This window comes from Rhinolophus sinicus, chromosome 3 (genome assembly GCF_057876585.1).
Source record: "Rhinolophus sinicus isolate RSI-liver-muscle chromosome 3, RSI-T2T, whole genome shotgun sequence".
Classification (NCBI taxonomy): domain Eukaryota; kingdom Metazoa; phylum Chordata; class Mammalia; order Chiroptera; family Rhinolophidae; genus Rhinolophus; species Rhinolophus sinicus.
The window spans coordinates 25842642-25859152 of NC_142503.1; the positions used below are offsets into that span (position 1 = coordinate 25842642).

Here is a 16511-nt window from a genome sequence, read left to right on the forward strand (position 1 = left end):
TTTCATTTGCTTTAGGTCTAAATTAATAGTGCTTGTTCAATTTCCTGTTTAAAATGGTGATATGGGAAGTTAATAAAATGGAAGTCCACTGAAAATATATGCATTCTGTCAATGGGAAATATCTCAATTATAAAATGATTTTCTGATTTTAATCAGGAACTGTAGTGAAAAACCTTAATCAGTTCAAATAGCCTATAATAACACATTGCAACAAACTGAAGAGAAGGAAAACAAATAAGAAACTTTATGCAAGTCTAGTAACAAAAATAACTTATAAGTCCTGGGTTGTTGAGGCTCTTCTTTTGCTTTGAGGTGACAGACCTCTGAAGTAGTGTTACAAACATTAAGAAAAATGTGGAAGGGCTCAAGCTCCCCCTCATACCAGCAGTTAGAGCACATCGCATTGTGGTAACAGGCTACAGTCTCAGAGACACTGATTCCTGGTTTCCATGAATTACTTAACAAACAAGGCATCTTTTTATTTACCCTAGAAAAAGAATTCAGAAGTAACTGTGTGAAGGGTGCTTCTGCATATCCTATTATTGTCCCACTGTTAGTACGCACTTAAAATGAAAAAATAGAAAACCTATGTAGGTGTTCAGTGCTTGGCTCTTGCATACAATGGTAACTAAAACTCTTAAAACTGTGGTAATGACCAATGATCCCTCAAAAGGGCTCAACGGGGAGAAGAGGAAGTTGTTTTGGTTAGGGAAGTCTGCAGTTCCAACTGTTCAGGTACCAAACGTTGCTGGAACAGTGTACAGAAGATACTCCTGTCTTTGCTGCCCAGTCAGTCTGCATTTTCTGAGGCATTTATGAACTCCACAAATATGAGTATATATAGTATCCATCTATATACATCATAAATATGAGGTCAGGATTCAGCTGATGTATCAACTATAGGTTGCTTTGGTGGTGTTGCCAACACAGCCTCTGCTTCTTCATGCATCTAGGAAAGAAGTGGTCAATTTTAAACAAATTTCATCTCTCTTTTAACTTAGTTCAAACAGAATTATTCTTCAAAGATAATTTTCAGAAGTACAAATCCTACTTACTTGTAAAAACTGTACATCTTGAAATAATTCTTGTATGAACCTCCGACACGGAAGTCTAAATGTGCAGTGCGACAGCAAATGGGAAACCTCAGAGTAAAGGCAGATGTCATCAAATGTTTGGGGATACTTCTCCTTAATTCTAAAATGAAAGACAAGATTACAGTGTGATAAAAACTGTAATAAGTACTTTTCCTCCAAAGTATCACTTTTTAAATGTTTTTTTTTCCCTCCAGATATTGATGAGATGGCATATTTGGGGTGATGGCATAAGAATACAAAATGTTAATATTCCTACCTTGCACTTAGATATTTTACATTTTGGGTTATCTTTTAAAATAATCAAAACCCAAATGTTCCCTGGAAAGTTAGAAATATTCTTTTTCACTGGCATGAGAAATAGCAAAATTTATCAGTCTAGGATGACTCAAATATTTTAAAAATTAAGTTTTAAAATAGAAATAAGTTTTTAAAATTACACTGAAGTTATTAACATCCTTGACTGAACTATCTCTTTATATATTTCGACTTTCAAACAGTGGCTTTTAGCTAGGAGTGCAGGTCAGACTCAGCTGTGGGGGAGGGTTGGGGTAATACACAGGTTAAGGACCCACTCCTCCTAGAGGCCAGGAGGTCAGCAAGGGGACCCCGGCATCCGTGGTACTATGTTTTCTAAAGCCCCAGAGGAGACCGTGAGTTGTATTTCTTTTGAGGACCACTGCTTTAAATAGTGCAAAGCAAAAATGTTGAATATTCAGTTTGAACTTGAGCGTGTTGCTGTGATTTAGGAAAACAATAAAAATATGCAACTTTTACTAAGAAAAAGGAGGAAAACCGGGCAAATTAAACCAAAAAAATACTATTTTATGTAGGCCAACTATTCTCAAAGTTTTTGGTATCAGTATTCCCTTACCTTCTAAAAATATTGAGGGCCCCAACATGTTTTGTGGGTTACAGCCATAGATAATTACCATATGAGAAATTAAAGAAAATTTCGAAATCTTGATTAATTCATTTCAAAAGTAAGCCCATTACATGTTAACACACATACATATATTTTAATGAAAAGTAACTGTATTTTCCAAAACTAAAAAAGTGAGAAGAGTGGTGTTGTTTTACATTTTTATAGCTCTCTTTCAAGTCTGGCTTAATAGAAGATAGCTGGATTCATATACGTGCTTCTGCATTTAATGTTACTATTTCGGCTGAAGTATATGAAGAAAATCTAGCTTCATATACAGAGGGTGCCAAACAAATGTATACACAATTTAGGAAAGGAAAACACTATTAAAACGATAATAATATATACCGGTAACAAAAGATGAATACAAGTCATGTTTGACTTCCGCAATTACAAGAGGTGCTCAAAGTGATTACCATCAGCATCCAGACATTTCTGATTACGGCAAACTACTGTTTGAGAAACGTTGACCAAAGTGTCCACTTGTATACATTTTTTGGCACTCCCGGTAGATAGATATACCATGCAGTTGAGAACTACTGATGTAACCTAACTAATCTAACAAAGTATTTCAAGTATCTTTTTCACGATAAAAAGCAGAACAAAGAATACTCATGCTTAATATTAACTTACGTTAAAAGCCCAGTTTCATGACATTTAGTTGAAACTGAACTACTCAAATTAACGACTAATCTTAGAACTTCTTTGCGAAGGAGTATACGGCACATTGGTGTATCATCTGGAATTGTTTTCACACCTGAAAAAAATTAAAATATTTTATCTATGTCACAATAGAAAATAAATCATGGCATTAGTTTTTAAACTTTACCTAAAGGTCTAAAACCGAGATAAACTGCACATGATCTGATCATTTTGGGAGCAAAATTCTTTCTAATGAAAGCAGACAGTTAAGAGGGGACACATCAGCAGCTGAGAGAGATCCAATAGTTGGGTAAACATGCCTCACTAAAGCAGATATGTCAGTTTTGAGACATTAATTCACATTATTTATGAACAACAACAACAAAAACCCAGCTTAGCTTTATTAACAACGCTTGGATTTGAATCTGAAAACTCACCTAGTAGCAGTTCTGTGCTTTTGGTGCTGCTGGCTGAGCCTTCTTGAGACACTCCATCACTGCACCCAGAAATCCCGGAGAACTTAGAGGGAACCACTTCTAAAGGATTGTGGATAGTCTGCTCACACCAATCAGAATATGGAATGTCTTGAAGGTCTAAAGAAAAAATTAATTATTTCAATTAAAGTATCACAATGGCTTAACTTCTATGCTTGCTCTGTATACTACAGAGGAGATAATTCCTTGTAATTTCTTTCCAGTGTTCTACAACTATTTTCCACAATGAAGATTTTCAAAGTAAATTCGGACAGTCAGATTGTGAAATTTGTTAAATTCTAAAGACATTTATATGGAAAATTTTATTTTCCTTAATTACAAAAATGATATATTAATGTGATTATTTGAAAATTCAAATAAAGATGTATATAAAATTAAAGTGAAGGTAACTTATCCCTTCCATCCCTTCCACCACCAAACGAAATACCACTCTCCAGAGGAAAATATTAAAAGTATGATACATAATTTCGTATCTTTTGCTCTTTTAATTTATTTTTGCTCTTTGGGTGTAAAGTGGGATTATACTATAATATATGTATTATTCTATGACTTGCTTTTTCTCCCATTTAATAATTACTAATGTAAGAATCATACTTCCCTGATCTATCAGTTCATTTCTGTCCAGGAAACTAGACCGATGTCAACACATAGTACCCTCTCCCTCTGTTGTTTACATAATACTAAGCATTAAATGCTTTGGTTCCTTGGAAGAGAAGCTCTATAAATTTAGCAGTTTTAAAATTTTGATTATTAAGGAAGTCATGTGTCTGTCAGGCAATAAAAAGTAAAACATGCTACTCAAATTATACATTGATTTAAAATATAAAACTATTGCCAAAATATCTGAGAACTGAAGATGTACTTAAGAACCAGTAACACTGAATAACCAGATAAAAGATGAGTGTGTTATCTTAGACTCAGTTGACAAGCTACCCAGGGAGTATGATGAAAAAGTACTCTAGCATAAGTAAAAGTAAGAAAGTTATACTTTTTTCAATCAACATGTTTCTAAAAAGTTGTAAGCTGATTTCAGCCTCCCTTTTAACCAGTAATGACTCCTAACATTTCTTATCTGTTAGAATTGCATTCTATTTCTAAAGATGGCATTCATTTTCATTTAAATAAAATAAAAGTCATTTCTCTAACTAAGCCAGGTTTCAATACAGTAATTAGTTTATCCCATTTGGAGATGAGAAACAGCATTTTAATTTACTGATAATACAAGGCGCTTGCTACACAGGATGTATTTTTTTTGTGAAACACACTAAACCATATGAATACATTTTTTAATGAAATAATTACATGTGTTAAATGCAAACTTCATGTGTTACACGCAAAACATGGGAATTATTTATACATTGGCAGGATAAGGAGAACTAAAAACACTTGGAAGTGGGGGAAGGCACAGCTAGCTGGCCTACTTTTTCTTATGCATGGAAGATAATTTAGTCTCTAACTCCACTGAAGGCAAAACTGTGCAAATCCAGTTGATGATATTTACCTTTAAGGACTTTATTTTCCATCTTCTCTTAAGAAGAATCCAATGCAATGAACACTTTTATTCGAGATATTTCATTTCAAGATTATTTTTAATTTGGATGAAACATTATGCCCATCAACTAAATGTTTTATCTGTATGATTGATGTTTAGCTTAACTGTAGCTATTTGCTTTTATTGTTTCCTCTAGTTTTAATTAATTCTAGGTTATTTTATCTTTTAATTAAAAATGGAGACATGAAACGTGGGAAGGAATAAAAAGCTCTGAGCAAAAAATAAAACACACGCGTATAAATCAATATGGGTTAATTCAGAAAAATCAGAAGTTAAATTTTCCTACCAGAAAGCAGTAAGTCCCAAAACAGCTTATGGGAAATGCTGAAACATTTATTTACGAATACATTAAGAATTTCTGTGAGGAGCTCTAATACATACAACTATCTGATAACCATTTCTCTTAGGCAGTAGCAGATGTACAAGAAAGTGAGGACGAGTTTTCCTTAGGAGCACGATAAGATCACTACTATAATTGAACTATTAGAATTTATGAGAATAGTATTTCTAATATAAACAACTTACTGTGAGTTACCATTTACAGAGATCTTACTGAATGCTAATCTTACATGCTATTAAATATAAGGTAGTTATCATTATTCCCAGGTAGAGATTTAAGAAAAAAAAACAAACTAAAGCTCAATGAAACTAGGCAGATTGCCCAAGATCAAAAAACGAATTAGGTGGAAAAGTCTGGCTTTGAGCCTAAGTCTTCCTGACACTAAAGCTCACTGCTCTGCTATGTTTACATCAGTGGTCTTCAGTGTTCCTTGGAGCCCTAGCATTTCCTGCCCTCACCCCCATCTCATCACTTGGGCAAGGCCAGGCACACAGGACTCCATCATTCCCCTAGATGGTCATCTGCATACCACTGGTCTTCTGTAAAGATCTGGATTAAAATATGGCTTCTATAGCTAAAATAAATTTGAAAACCAGCACTATCTCATTAAGACCCTCCTCTCCCCAATGTAGTTTCTTCCCACTCCTCACAAAATGTCAATTTAATAACCTAAACATTCAAACTCCTCTTCTTGCCATTGTCTTTTAGAGTTGGCTGATTTTTTTTTTTCCCCCCTAATGCTTTTGCTTTCACAGCTGGTCTGGTATAAAATACTCATATTTCCACTCTAAGTTACTTAGCGACATGAGGGCAAATGTGGTAGTATATATAAATTGGACCCAACAAAAACATGTAATACTAAATTTTGAAAGGCCAACATTTTGCCTTGCACGGAACCACAGTGTATAAATATCTGTGAAGGTGGTGGACACAATAAAATGTTACTAAATATCCTATTCAATAGCCTTTCTCCTGACTTCAACATTTTTGGAGCCACCACTACCACTACCAGCACCACCAGACAGGAAGTTTTCCAGAATGAAATGTCTTAGCTCAAGTCTTGATATCCCTTTAATATGATCATGAAATAGCAGGAGTGTTTTTTAATTACCTGCCATGGGTAAGGATGTCTGATACACAAAGTCCTTAGCATAGTCTATAGCAGTGCTTCTCAAATTTTACTGTGTACAGAATAACCTGTTAAAATGAAGATTCTGATTCTGTGTGTGGGGAGGAGTTTGAGATTCTGCATTTCTACCCAGCTCTCAGGTGATGCTGAGCTATGCTGCTGGTCCACAGACCACTCTTTGGGTAGCAAGGGCTCTGCAGGGCCTGGTCTCTACCTATTTTTCTAGGCTGATCTTCCATCTCCCTCCCCATGCTTTCTGAGCTCCATTCACACAGGTGTCTTTTTAGTCCCTTCTACTTTCCATGCTCACTCACATCAGAGACCTTTGCTTTTCCCTCTGTCTTAAAATTCTCTATACTCCAGTTTTCACTTAGTTAGCTTCTATTCATTCTTTAGACCACAGGTCAGTATTACCTTCTTCAGAAGTTTCTTCTTTGACCTACCTATTTCGTTATATTCCTTTACTAATATCATATATCTATCTATCCTTGATGGCACTTTTTACAAATGCAGTATTATATCTGTATAATCAATATGATTGGTGGAACATCGATCAATCAATCAATTCATTTCCTTCCCCATTGGACTAAAGCTCAAAGAGTACAAGAATAATGTCTTTACTTTATTTACTGTGTCTCCCAATTATTTTCCTAGCATCTAGTTTAACACCACACCCAGGGTGTGATAGTGGTGTGGTAAATATTATGTTGAATGCATGAATGAGTAAAGGTTCACTGACTTTTTAATAATTAGCCTTCCCCCTTCACATCTCTGAGATGGGTATCATAGCAAATTGTAATCATTTTCCAATTAAGAGTTATTCTCCCCTGCTACTGTTCAATCTGCCACCCCACATCACTAGAATGACAAGCCGCGGGGCTCTGATGGCTGTGCCAAAAGGAGAGCCTCTGACTGCAAGTCCTTCACCCCCCCCCACTTCACGATACTGCCTGATCCCTCCCCCAGCTACAGGTCACAAATGGGTTAGAACTAGCTGTGACTGTCTGTGACTGGGTAATTAGGGGTTGGTTTCTTCATTTCTTACTTGATAAATAAGTAGAAAACAGTATAGCAAAACTCCATAGTAAATGCTTCGTAAGTACTGTTGAGTGACTGATGGAAGAAGCAGAACTTGCGGAAAATATCCTAAACGATGTATATAGCCAAGTGATTTAAAATAGCATCTTCTCTACTGTATGCAATACTTTGGAACAATACTGCTCAAACCTTTTCTTTCAAAGCACTGTTCACAGTAGAAAGTGCTTCATCCAGGCATTCGTCAAACCCAGGCTCCCTTGGGGCACAGAATCACTGAGGGGGCTAACATCTCAGCACACCCATAACCTATCTGTGGCAGATTAGTGTGCTGCGACCCATCAGTTGGGAAGCTCCAAATCAGAATACTAAGGAGAAATTTGGAAGAGTGATTCAGAGAACTTTGGTCTTCACTAGGTTTTTCTGAGGGTAGCTCAGTGATATTCACCAAGAAAAGGTATTATGGTAACACTTTAAACACATACATACTAATTTGAAATTGCTAATATAAGTCATTTGTTAAATCATATAAAAAAGCTGAATCGCAGTCTGCTTTATTTACTCCCTGACCGAAAATATTCGGAATGTCTAATATGCAAAGCAGTCTGCATCTAGTTATCAGAACTATAAACATGAAAAGACATAAACAGACCATACCCTGAAAGACCTTATTGAGTGGAAGGGAAAAAAATAACCAAGCAATAATTATCATAAGAGATCTAGGTACAAAGGACAATGAAGAGTAGAGAGGAAGGATAGCCAACATGTAATTCAGAGTCAGAGAAAGCTTCGCAGAAAAAATACCACTGACACTTCGGATAAGGTGGACTTGCCAAAAAGACAGTGCGCTCGTGTGTGAACTTGCAGGTGTGTGAGGAGGGGAGGCGCAGAGGAAACAGCAGGGAAAACACCCCTTTCATGCCTAGAGTCATGAAAAAGAGCACAATTTGTTCAAAAACTTCAAGTCAGTCAGTAATGGTATGTTAAGTATAAGACCGGAAAATGGTGAAAAAGGACAGTAGGCTGATCATACCAAGAGTGTGTGCAGGGCATGAATAAATAGCCAGTAAAGAACTGTCAAGAGGTTATTCCCAGGCAGTAGTCTGAAAGGGAACTGGAAGGGGCCAAAACTGGAGATTGAAACACTACCCCACTCCCCAACAGGAAGATGTTAAGTGACTGAACGAAGGCTGAGGGAGTGAGAATGGAGTATGAGGGATGATCGATAGGGCTGGGAGATGACTTGTAACTGGAGCAGATTCAAATCCAGATGGATTCATCTAGAAGGACATAATCACTCACCTGAATGACTACATATTGCACTTAATTGGTTACTGGGCTGGAAACCCAGAATTTCAATACAGACACAATAAAGGCAGTTATCATCTGTATGCTCCTGTAATCCAGTGTCTTCTGTACTTTCTAAGAACAGAGAAGCATCTGAATGGATTGAATTCATTATTTCCGTAAGACTCATCTGTTGTCGTAGCAAGTGAAAAGAGTTTTTTACAAGACCTCCAGTTCCAGACGGAAGACCTGTGCATAAGTAAATATAAATCATAAACTGAGAAAGATGGTATCAATGACAACTTCTTTCAAAGTGACTTAAACTATGTGAAATTTTAAAGAAGGAAAACCAGGGGGAAAATACCACAATTCTTTTTATCACTCAAAATCTAAACTTAATTGGGAACAAGAAAGAACAATTTGCTTTAACTAGGAAAATAATTAAAGTCAGTAGATATGTTTATATTACTCTAATATGAGGTGTTAGATACAAAATGGAAAATTGAGATTATACAATTAAAGCACCATTTCAATCATCCTCAATATATGCATAAAGAAAAGTAACTAATTCTGAGTCTAAAGAGATACATGTTTAAAAAACTGATCAAGATTATGAAGCTTTAAACCAGTAGCTGATATGCCTATATTCTTTAAAATATTACAGTTCATAAGAGAGACCATATAATGTGTAAGTATATTTTTATCACTGTCCTTGGCCCAAATGGCTGTTTCTTAGACTTATAAGGATTAGCGTTACAAATTTTTTACTTATTTAAAACAGAAGTACGTAACTGGTCTAGTTTTTGTATTCTTAGAGGCTGGGTACTTTAGAAAACACTTTCTGAAGTCCCTCATGCACACACAAAAATGTTGTGGTTTTATTTTAAATTGACTCAAACAATTATTTTAGTATAATTATAGAGATGACTCAAAAGTAAATATACCTGAATTTGTAGTGTCATCCTACTGAAAAAAACTTTCTTTTTACTATAAAGAGAAGTCTCATGAGAACAAACCATGCATTACCTCCTGCATCATGGGCAAACACTCTTGTACCTCGATCATCATGTGGAGGTATGTTTTTAGTCTGAAAATAGGGAATATCCTTTACCTAATAAAACAGATGTAAATCATGGTAAGTCTTCCTATAAAAAGAACTCCACTCTATGAATATTAGTAAAATTAAATTAAATGGAATTTAAATAGAATTACTATCACACACACCTACAACAAAAATGTTACAGAAGGTTAAATTACCTAAACTTGACAAAAGAACAAATAACCCTTAAAGTCCTATCTAGTCCTTGTGACTTAAATGAATATTAAAGTACTTAATTTAGAACTTATCCAAAATGTCTTTAGATTTCTGAGAAAGTGTATATTTAGTACTATCACCTAAAGATTTGTGAGTATCTCATGGGATTAGGGCCACTTTATATGACTGGGCTCAACATGTGGCTGCTCTGTATGGGCTAAACAGGATCAAGGATTAGGAAAAAAAATCCCACAAAAAAAACCCCACCACCACAAGGAATACTCTGTACACCTCAAACTTACAAAATGTTATATGTCAATTATATCTCAATTTAAAAAAGCAACAAGGAATAAGTCAAATGTGACTCAAAGCAAGGTTAGGAATTCACTACGTTTATATAGAGAATATACTGATAAAATCAAATAAGATGCTGATTTAATGTGGAAAGAGAAGGCTAATGTTCTGGGGGGGAGATACTAAACAACAGTTGAGAAGGGTGAAATGATTTTCAAAATATTTCTTTAAACAAAACTGCCTTAAAAAATCACCTTCTCCACTCTGTAATTTCTAGAAAGCAGTTACAGAATGTGCAAAAAACAGGAAACCAAATCATAAGAAAACAATAGAATTTACAATACCTGGAATATATCATTGATGTCTACTGGAAGAGCGAGACCAATATAGTCATCTAAGCTCCCGAATGTCGCACTGGACACCATGGACCTCACGGAGGAGGATCGCTGCAGGGTATTTTGATTAATAGGACTTAATAAGTCTTCTTTATCTAATGAAGCATAACTTAAAGCTTTCATGAACCTAAAATACCATAAACAAACACTGGCATTAGTCTGATTTGCAATAGCAATTATACAAAGAAATTATAACTTATTTTCATATCTTCATAAAAGATAAGTATCTAGTCAAGTATTAAACAGTGCCATCTTGTTTACTGAGAACACATACACACTTGAAGATATTTAACTGTTACAAAATGATATATAAAAGATCATCAGTAATGTTAACTGCTATCAAAACCAACTGTTATGATCTCCCAGGTATAACTATTTAATATTATTTTTATGAAAAACAATTACTTTTCATTCTTTGTGTGGTAATTATTTCAATGCTTTATCAACATAAGATTTATGTGACATGGCAGACACAAAATAGCAAAAATGGTATCATTTCTAAATATTACAAGAGATAGCCTTATATGAAACATTAATATTTCCTCAATGTACTCCTTACTAGTGACTCCATAACAAATATGGTCTACTGATATTTCAATAAGATATACCTTTCTCATAAAGATTCTTCTTTGTGCAATGGACATGCTAAAATATTTACTAGGTATCAGCATTGTATATACAAGCTACTAGGCTTGCCATATGTAGCCTGGTGTTAAAGAATTATTTTGTAAAGCACACAAAATAAATGCTTCAAAAACAGTAGCTTTTAAGACCATAGCAAAAACCACTCAATTTCTACTAATTTCTATCTAAAAACCACTCACAATAGAAATTTACAAAAAATTTCAAAAAATAAGTCAGTGGTTTTAAAATTATACTGTTATACTTCTTGACTCCATAAAACTCAAGGACTACTGGAGTGGGCAGAAACAATTATTGGATTACTCGTGTTCCCAATCCCTTTTTCAGCCAGAGTAGCTCCATTTTTATCTATTCTACATATTGGGTTTCCACAGAAACGTTTTTGTGAAGAAAGGGTTTCTCTGCTTAAAAAGCAACATTTAAAAAGCTTACAACTTCTGATCTACTCCAATCGCCAATAGATAAGGCAACTGAGGCCTAGATATTTCAAAATTCATGAACTGTACTGTATAGATTAATAATGGTGAGCAACTGAGAGGTCTGCCTGGCTTTGCTCTGGATTGCTGAGGTTTGCAAAGCTGTTGAATTCCAGGCAGATGAGACATTACAGTATAATTTATAGAACTTTGTCCAAGCTCATACTCTCAGTGCCAGGATTACAACTCAAGATTAAGGATGCCTACACTTTAGTGTTTTTTCTACTATACCCCAAGGAAATAGTTTTTAAGATTGCTGGATTCATGCCACCCATTATACCACAGGTGTCAGTATGCCTAATCTTTTAATTTTATAAGAAAACAAAACAAACAAAACAAAAACAAAAATAAAACAAACAAAAAACCATCTTCTCAGCCTGGATTCCAATCCATTATTTTCAAGTAAATGTATAGTTATCGTCCATTGTTTTCATTTTCTCTGAACCAAATAGAAATAGGAATAGGAAAACTAATGCCGACAATTTTTTCCTCCATGGAACTTAGTACCAAGTAAGTACTAAATATAATTTGAAAAATGAAAGATTTGATGAACATGAAGTTTTGTTATGCTTTCAAGCCTTTGTACAAGCTGTTCCCGTTTCTCTTGTTTTTTTCTTGTTATTTTTTTTCCCCTCCCAAGAAATCAAAAACACCTATTCATTCTTTATAATGCCAATGACTTGGCATTTTACTCTAACAGTAAAATTTCCAAACCTCCTCCTGTTCTAACAGAAAATACAAGAAATAAAATACTAAGAACCCAGATTGGTTAGAGAGTAAATGATTTGGGAGTAACTGTCTTTGTGGTTTATTCTTAGGAATAACCACAATTATTAAATTATTCTTAGGAATAATTTAAGCACTACACTTCTTATCTATGCGTTAGTCCATTTGGATAGGAATGTCTCCTTCGATGAATGACCATAAACCTAGCTGGATGGCTCCAAGTTCACAGCACTTTAGCTATTGTACTGAGCTATAAGGTGGTGGGACTCTCATTGCGTATTTCAGTGCGCTGTGTTATCTAGTGCCCCCGACTGACAGCTCCCAGGATGCTGTAGTTTTCAAATACTTTGTTGTAGTGGAAGTTTCCTCCTCTGCTACCAATTTTATCACCTGTCCTTTCCTGTACAGTGTACTACCAATAGAAACTTCTAATTGTTGCTTCTATAGGCCTGAAAACCTGATATCCAAGTTCTTAGAATAAATGTAAGAAACTCTGAATGCAGGTCTTAGGTACCCCTTTTGAACAGAATTCATTAACTTTACTACATAGATTTAATTGATTATTTGCTACCAGGAACCCCTTATACTAAATGTGTTAGCATTATGGAAACAAAACTGCTTAATCACTTCTTAATGTGATTAAGATTTTGGTTACATACGAGCCAAAAGGATTAAAGACATGATTACCAATAATGATGATGATGATAATAGCTAACTTCTACTGAATATTCAATATACGCCAGGCACTATTCTTAGTACTTGACAAATACTAAATAAGTGTACACGAATAATCTAAAACCAAAAAGGTTTTTAGAAGTATTTGGCCCAATAAGAACAAAAAATATATAGGTACAGAAATTTTTGCAACAATCAAATTTAACATTACATTATCAAAATTATTTTGACCAGCCTGCTGTAATCTTCGACGTGGCATAGATATCCCCAAAATATCCTTGAGTACAGGCAAACTGGTATTGCTGAATCCTGAGGGCCAAGTAATTCATTTAATGTTCATTAAGTTCCTACTTAATAACAGCTACTTAAAAGAATTTTACTGAAATTTTCAGTTACTTTAAAAAAAAAAAGAAAAAAAAAGGTCAACTTTTGGAGCCTTAAATTGACCTACCTGAAAAAGTTGTTTGTTATTGTAGGTCTTAAGCTCCTGATTCCCCCGACATGCTTCTTTTTAAAATCGATCCTTGCAGAAGCGAGAAATAAATAAAAAAAAGCTTGTGACTTGTTTGTCCTTGCAAAGCATGTATGTTTACTTTCAGGGCCTAAAGGAGTTTCTTTCCCCCCTCGCAGCTGCAAGAATCCATTTCAAATCATATCGGGTAACTAGGAGCTTATAGCCTACCATAGTAAACAATTACAATAGGTCAGTTCTGAGGCTAATGTAGATGTAAAACCTGGTTAATGCTTTACATTGAAGTCTGTTAAAATGCAACCATTATTGTTCAGTTTTAGATATATATTCGCTCACCTGCTTGGTGTTAACCTGGACTCAAAGCTGTTGGCCTTCATGGTGATGGTGTCAGTAAACAGCACATCTTTTGCTGGAGATGCCAAAGCTTCAGAATGAGATAAGGATGGATGCATTCTTTGTTGCTGTAATCTTTTCAGCGTAGCATAGCCAAAGGCATCTCTAGAACTTGTGTAGCTAAAGTTACAATCTGCTAGACTTTTAATTGTAGCAATAGAGGGTGCTTTAAGGGACTGTGCCCTTCTAGGAAGTGTATGAGAAGAACCTGGAGGCACCAGGGACACTGAGTTGGACTTGGAGAGAGAGAGATGGTTAGACTGTGGCATCAAATAGTGGCTTGTCTTAACAGTCTTAGTACTTACCACAGTACTCATACTTCCACAGTCTGTGTCCACAGTCGCAGCATCTACACCTACTGTCTCTCGGGAAGGACTTGAGCTCATTGAACTTATGCCACTTGTCGTAGTGTCTGTATTAAAACTTTGGCTACGTATCTTCATATGTGAGTTCGTTGAACTTTCTACAATTAATCTCTCTCGGCTCGTGTTTTCTCTGTGATTCGCTGTTCCAAGACTCTTGGTGAATTTTAAGTCATTCTCTCCAATACTTGGAGTGCTACCAGTGTCTTCAGTGTGTCTATTCCCCACAAATGAAGTTTCTAATTGTAATGTTTTCTGTACTGCGGATATGGGGGTAAAATCGTCACTGTGATTAAAGTCAACACTGGGCTCCGTAAGTGTCCTGGTCCGCCTGTTGCTTGTCTTATTTTCAGAGGACAGTTTCCCTCCTTTTGGATCACTGCTACTACGATGTTTTTTATTAGGCAAAGTGAGTGAATTTAAGATACGATTCTTCACAAGTTTACTAGAAGCAAAGAAAGGGAATGAATTTTTATCCTTTATAGGCCCGGGTCGATCATAAAAGGCCGGCTCTGCATCTTCATTGATGTCGAGGAAAAACGTGCTCGTAGAGCTGCTGCCAAACCGCTCATCCTCCATTATAAACATGCCTACGAGCAAAGCACTGATTAATAAAAGCACACAAGAAACGACAGACAAAAATCACGGTAACTAGGAGGGAAATATTTCAAGAAATTATTGTGTAACAGTCATGGGATAAAAATGTTCAAAAATGAAGGGTTAAATTGCTGAGCCACAGAAAAAGAGCTTCCTTCACAGGGCTGTTGCAGATGTAATTGGTTAAGCTGAGGTCATACTGGAGTAGAGTGGGCCCTTAATCCAGCACAACTAGCTTCTTTATAAGAGATGGAAAGATTATGTGAAGACAAACACACGGGGGAAAACCATGTGACAACAGAGATTGGAGTGATGCAGCTGTCAGCTAAGAACACCGAGGACTGCCAGCTCTCACCAGAAGCTACGAAGAGGAAAGGAAGTTTTTCTACCCAGAATTTCAGAGGGTTTATGGCCCTGCTGACATCTTGATTTTGGACTTCTAGCCTCCACAACTTGAGAGAATTAACTTCTGTTTTAAGCCAGTAAGTTTGTGGTACTTCATTATGGCAGCTCTAGGAAATCATACAATGTTTCCCTTTCCCTCCAAAAGAATTTCGTTCTTCTCATTAGAAGAATGAAAAAAATTATACTCAATTATTTTGAATTTCACCAATAAAAAATATTGTAAGGGATAAAAAAAGAGCTTCCTTGAGATCCAGTTTGGACTTGAATAAAATGAAAAATTATGTCATTATGAGGTTCTTCTGTTATTTCCAAAGAAAAACTATAGGACTCCTGGCATAGCCTAGAAGTTTCATTATTCCAGTGAGTTTCCAAAACCTCCAAACATTCAGAATAAAATTAAAGGAAAAAAAGAGCCTTAATCATGGATGCTCACTTAGTTGGTAGAGATTCCTGGTGGTTTTATTCACAATAGGAAGGACACATGAATCTTATAACAAATAAATTCTCAATCTTGAACAAAATATGCTTACAAAGCACCAAGTCACAACATTTTAAATTCATGTTTAAACCAATTATATTTACTTCTAATTTGCCTTAAGTACTAAAAAATTCATCTAAATTCAGTGCCTAATGCTAATAAAAGATTCAATCCAAGTGCCTAATGACATATACAGGATTTTATTTTATTTCTATTTTTAACTTTTCTGTTGAATTATAAACTATTTCAAATATAAATTTTGAAAGAAGGCAAAATAAAATTCTAACTAAACTTGCATAACGCATTTTATTTCCCATATTCTATTAATTCTAAGATGCACATTTTTCATAACTAGTAGCTCTAAAATCAGGATGCATCTTGCAACAGTGATATGTCCTAATTTACTAGGGAACATTTTTTTCCTTCTTTTTTAGTGGGACATAAAATATTGGTGCATCTTCTAATTCATAGCATATTAAATCTGGTAAAATATGGTTTGATAAATATTGCACTATTTTCTTAAAATGCTTTAAATTTTATACACCTAATAGCATTTAGCACAGGGGTTAAAATCACAGTTTTTTATTTAATTGATTTTTGATACTGATCTTTTAACAGTTTCATTATTTAATTTTAAAATTTAGCTCTTCTCTCAAAAATGAACATGTGAATATAATCTCTTAACAAATATATTCTGGTTAACAATCTCTGAATCTGAAAAATGAATTAAAAACTATGTAAATGAAGAAGGTAGGTAAATAAACATTTACATATTAGATTTTATGACAAACAAAGGGGAATGGGTCTTCTGGCACATGGCTTCTTATTTAACTCTGTAAGTAGGATATT

The 16511-nt window shown here is 35.0% G+C and overlaps 1 protein-coding gene across 4 annotated transcripts in view; it reads right to left on the reverse strand.

Annotated features, from left to right (window-relative positions):
- Window positions 1-778: 778 nt before the first annotated feature.
- The window catches only part of RICTOR (RPTOR independent companion of MTOR complex 2), a 104461-nt gene continuing 88728 nt past the window's right edge, over window positions 779-16511 (reverse strand). For 3 of the 4 annotated variants that reach the window (XM_074328978.2, XM_019737219.3, XM_019737222.3), the window contains 9 exons: window positions 13764-14772; window positions 13407-13478; window positions 10386-10563; window positions 9519-9603; window positions 8508-8741; window positions 3093-3248; window positions 2647-2770; window positions 1056-1194; window positions 779-949 (listed from right to left, as the gene is read on the reverse strand). In XM_074328978.2, coding sequence (XP_074185079.2) covers window positions 875-949; window positions 1056-1194; window positions 2647-2770; window positions 3093-3248; window positions 8508-8741; window positions 9519-9603; window positions 10386-10563; window positions 13407-13478; window positions 13764-14772 — 2072 coding nt within the window. In that variant the 3' untranslated portion in view covers window positions 779-874. The remainder of the gene's footprint in view (window positions 950-1055; window positions 1195-2646; window positions 2771-3092; window positions 3249-8507; window positions 8742-9518; window positions 9604-10385; window positions 10564-13406; window positions 13479-13763; window positions 14773-16511) is intronic. The other variant, XM_019737220.3, reaches the window with a different exon arrangement.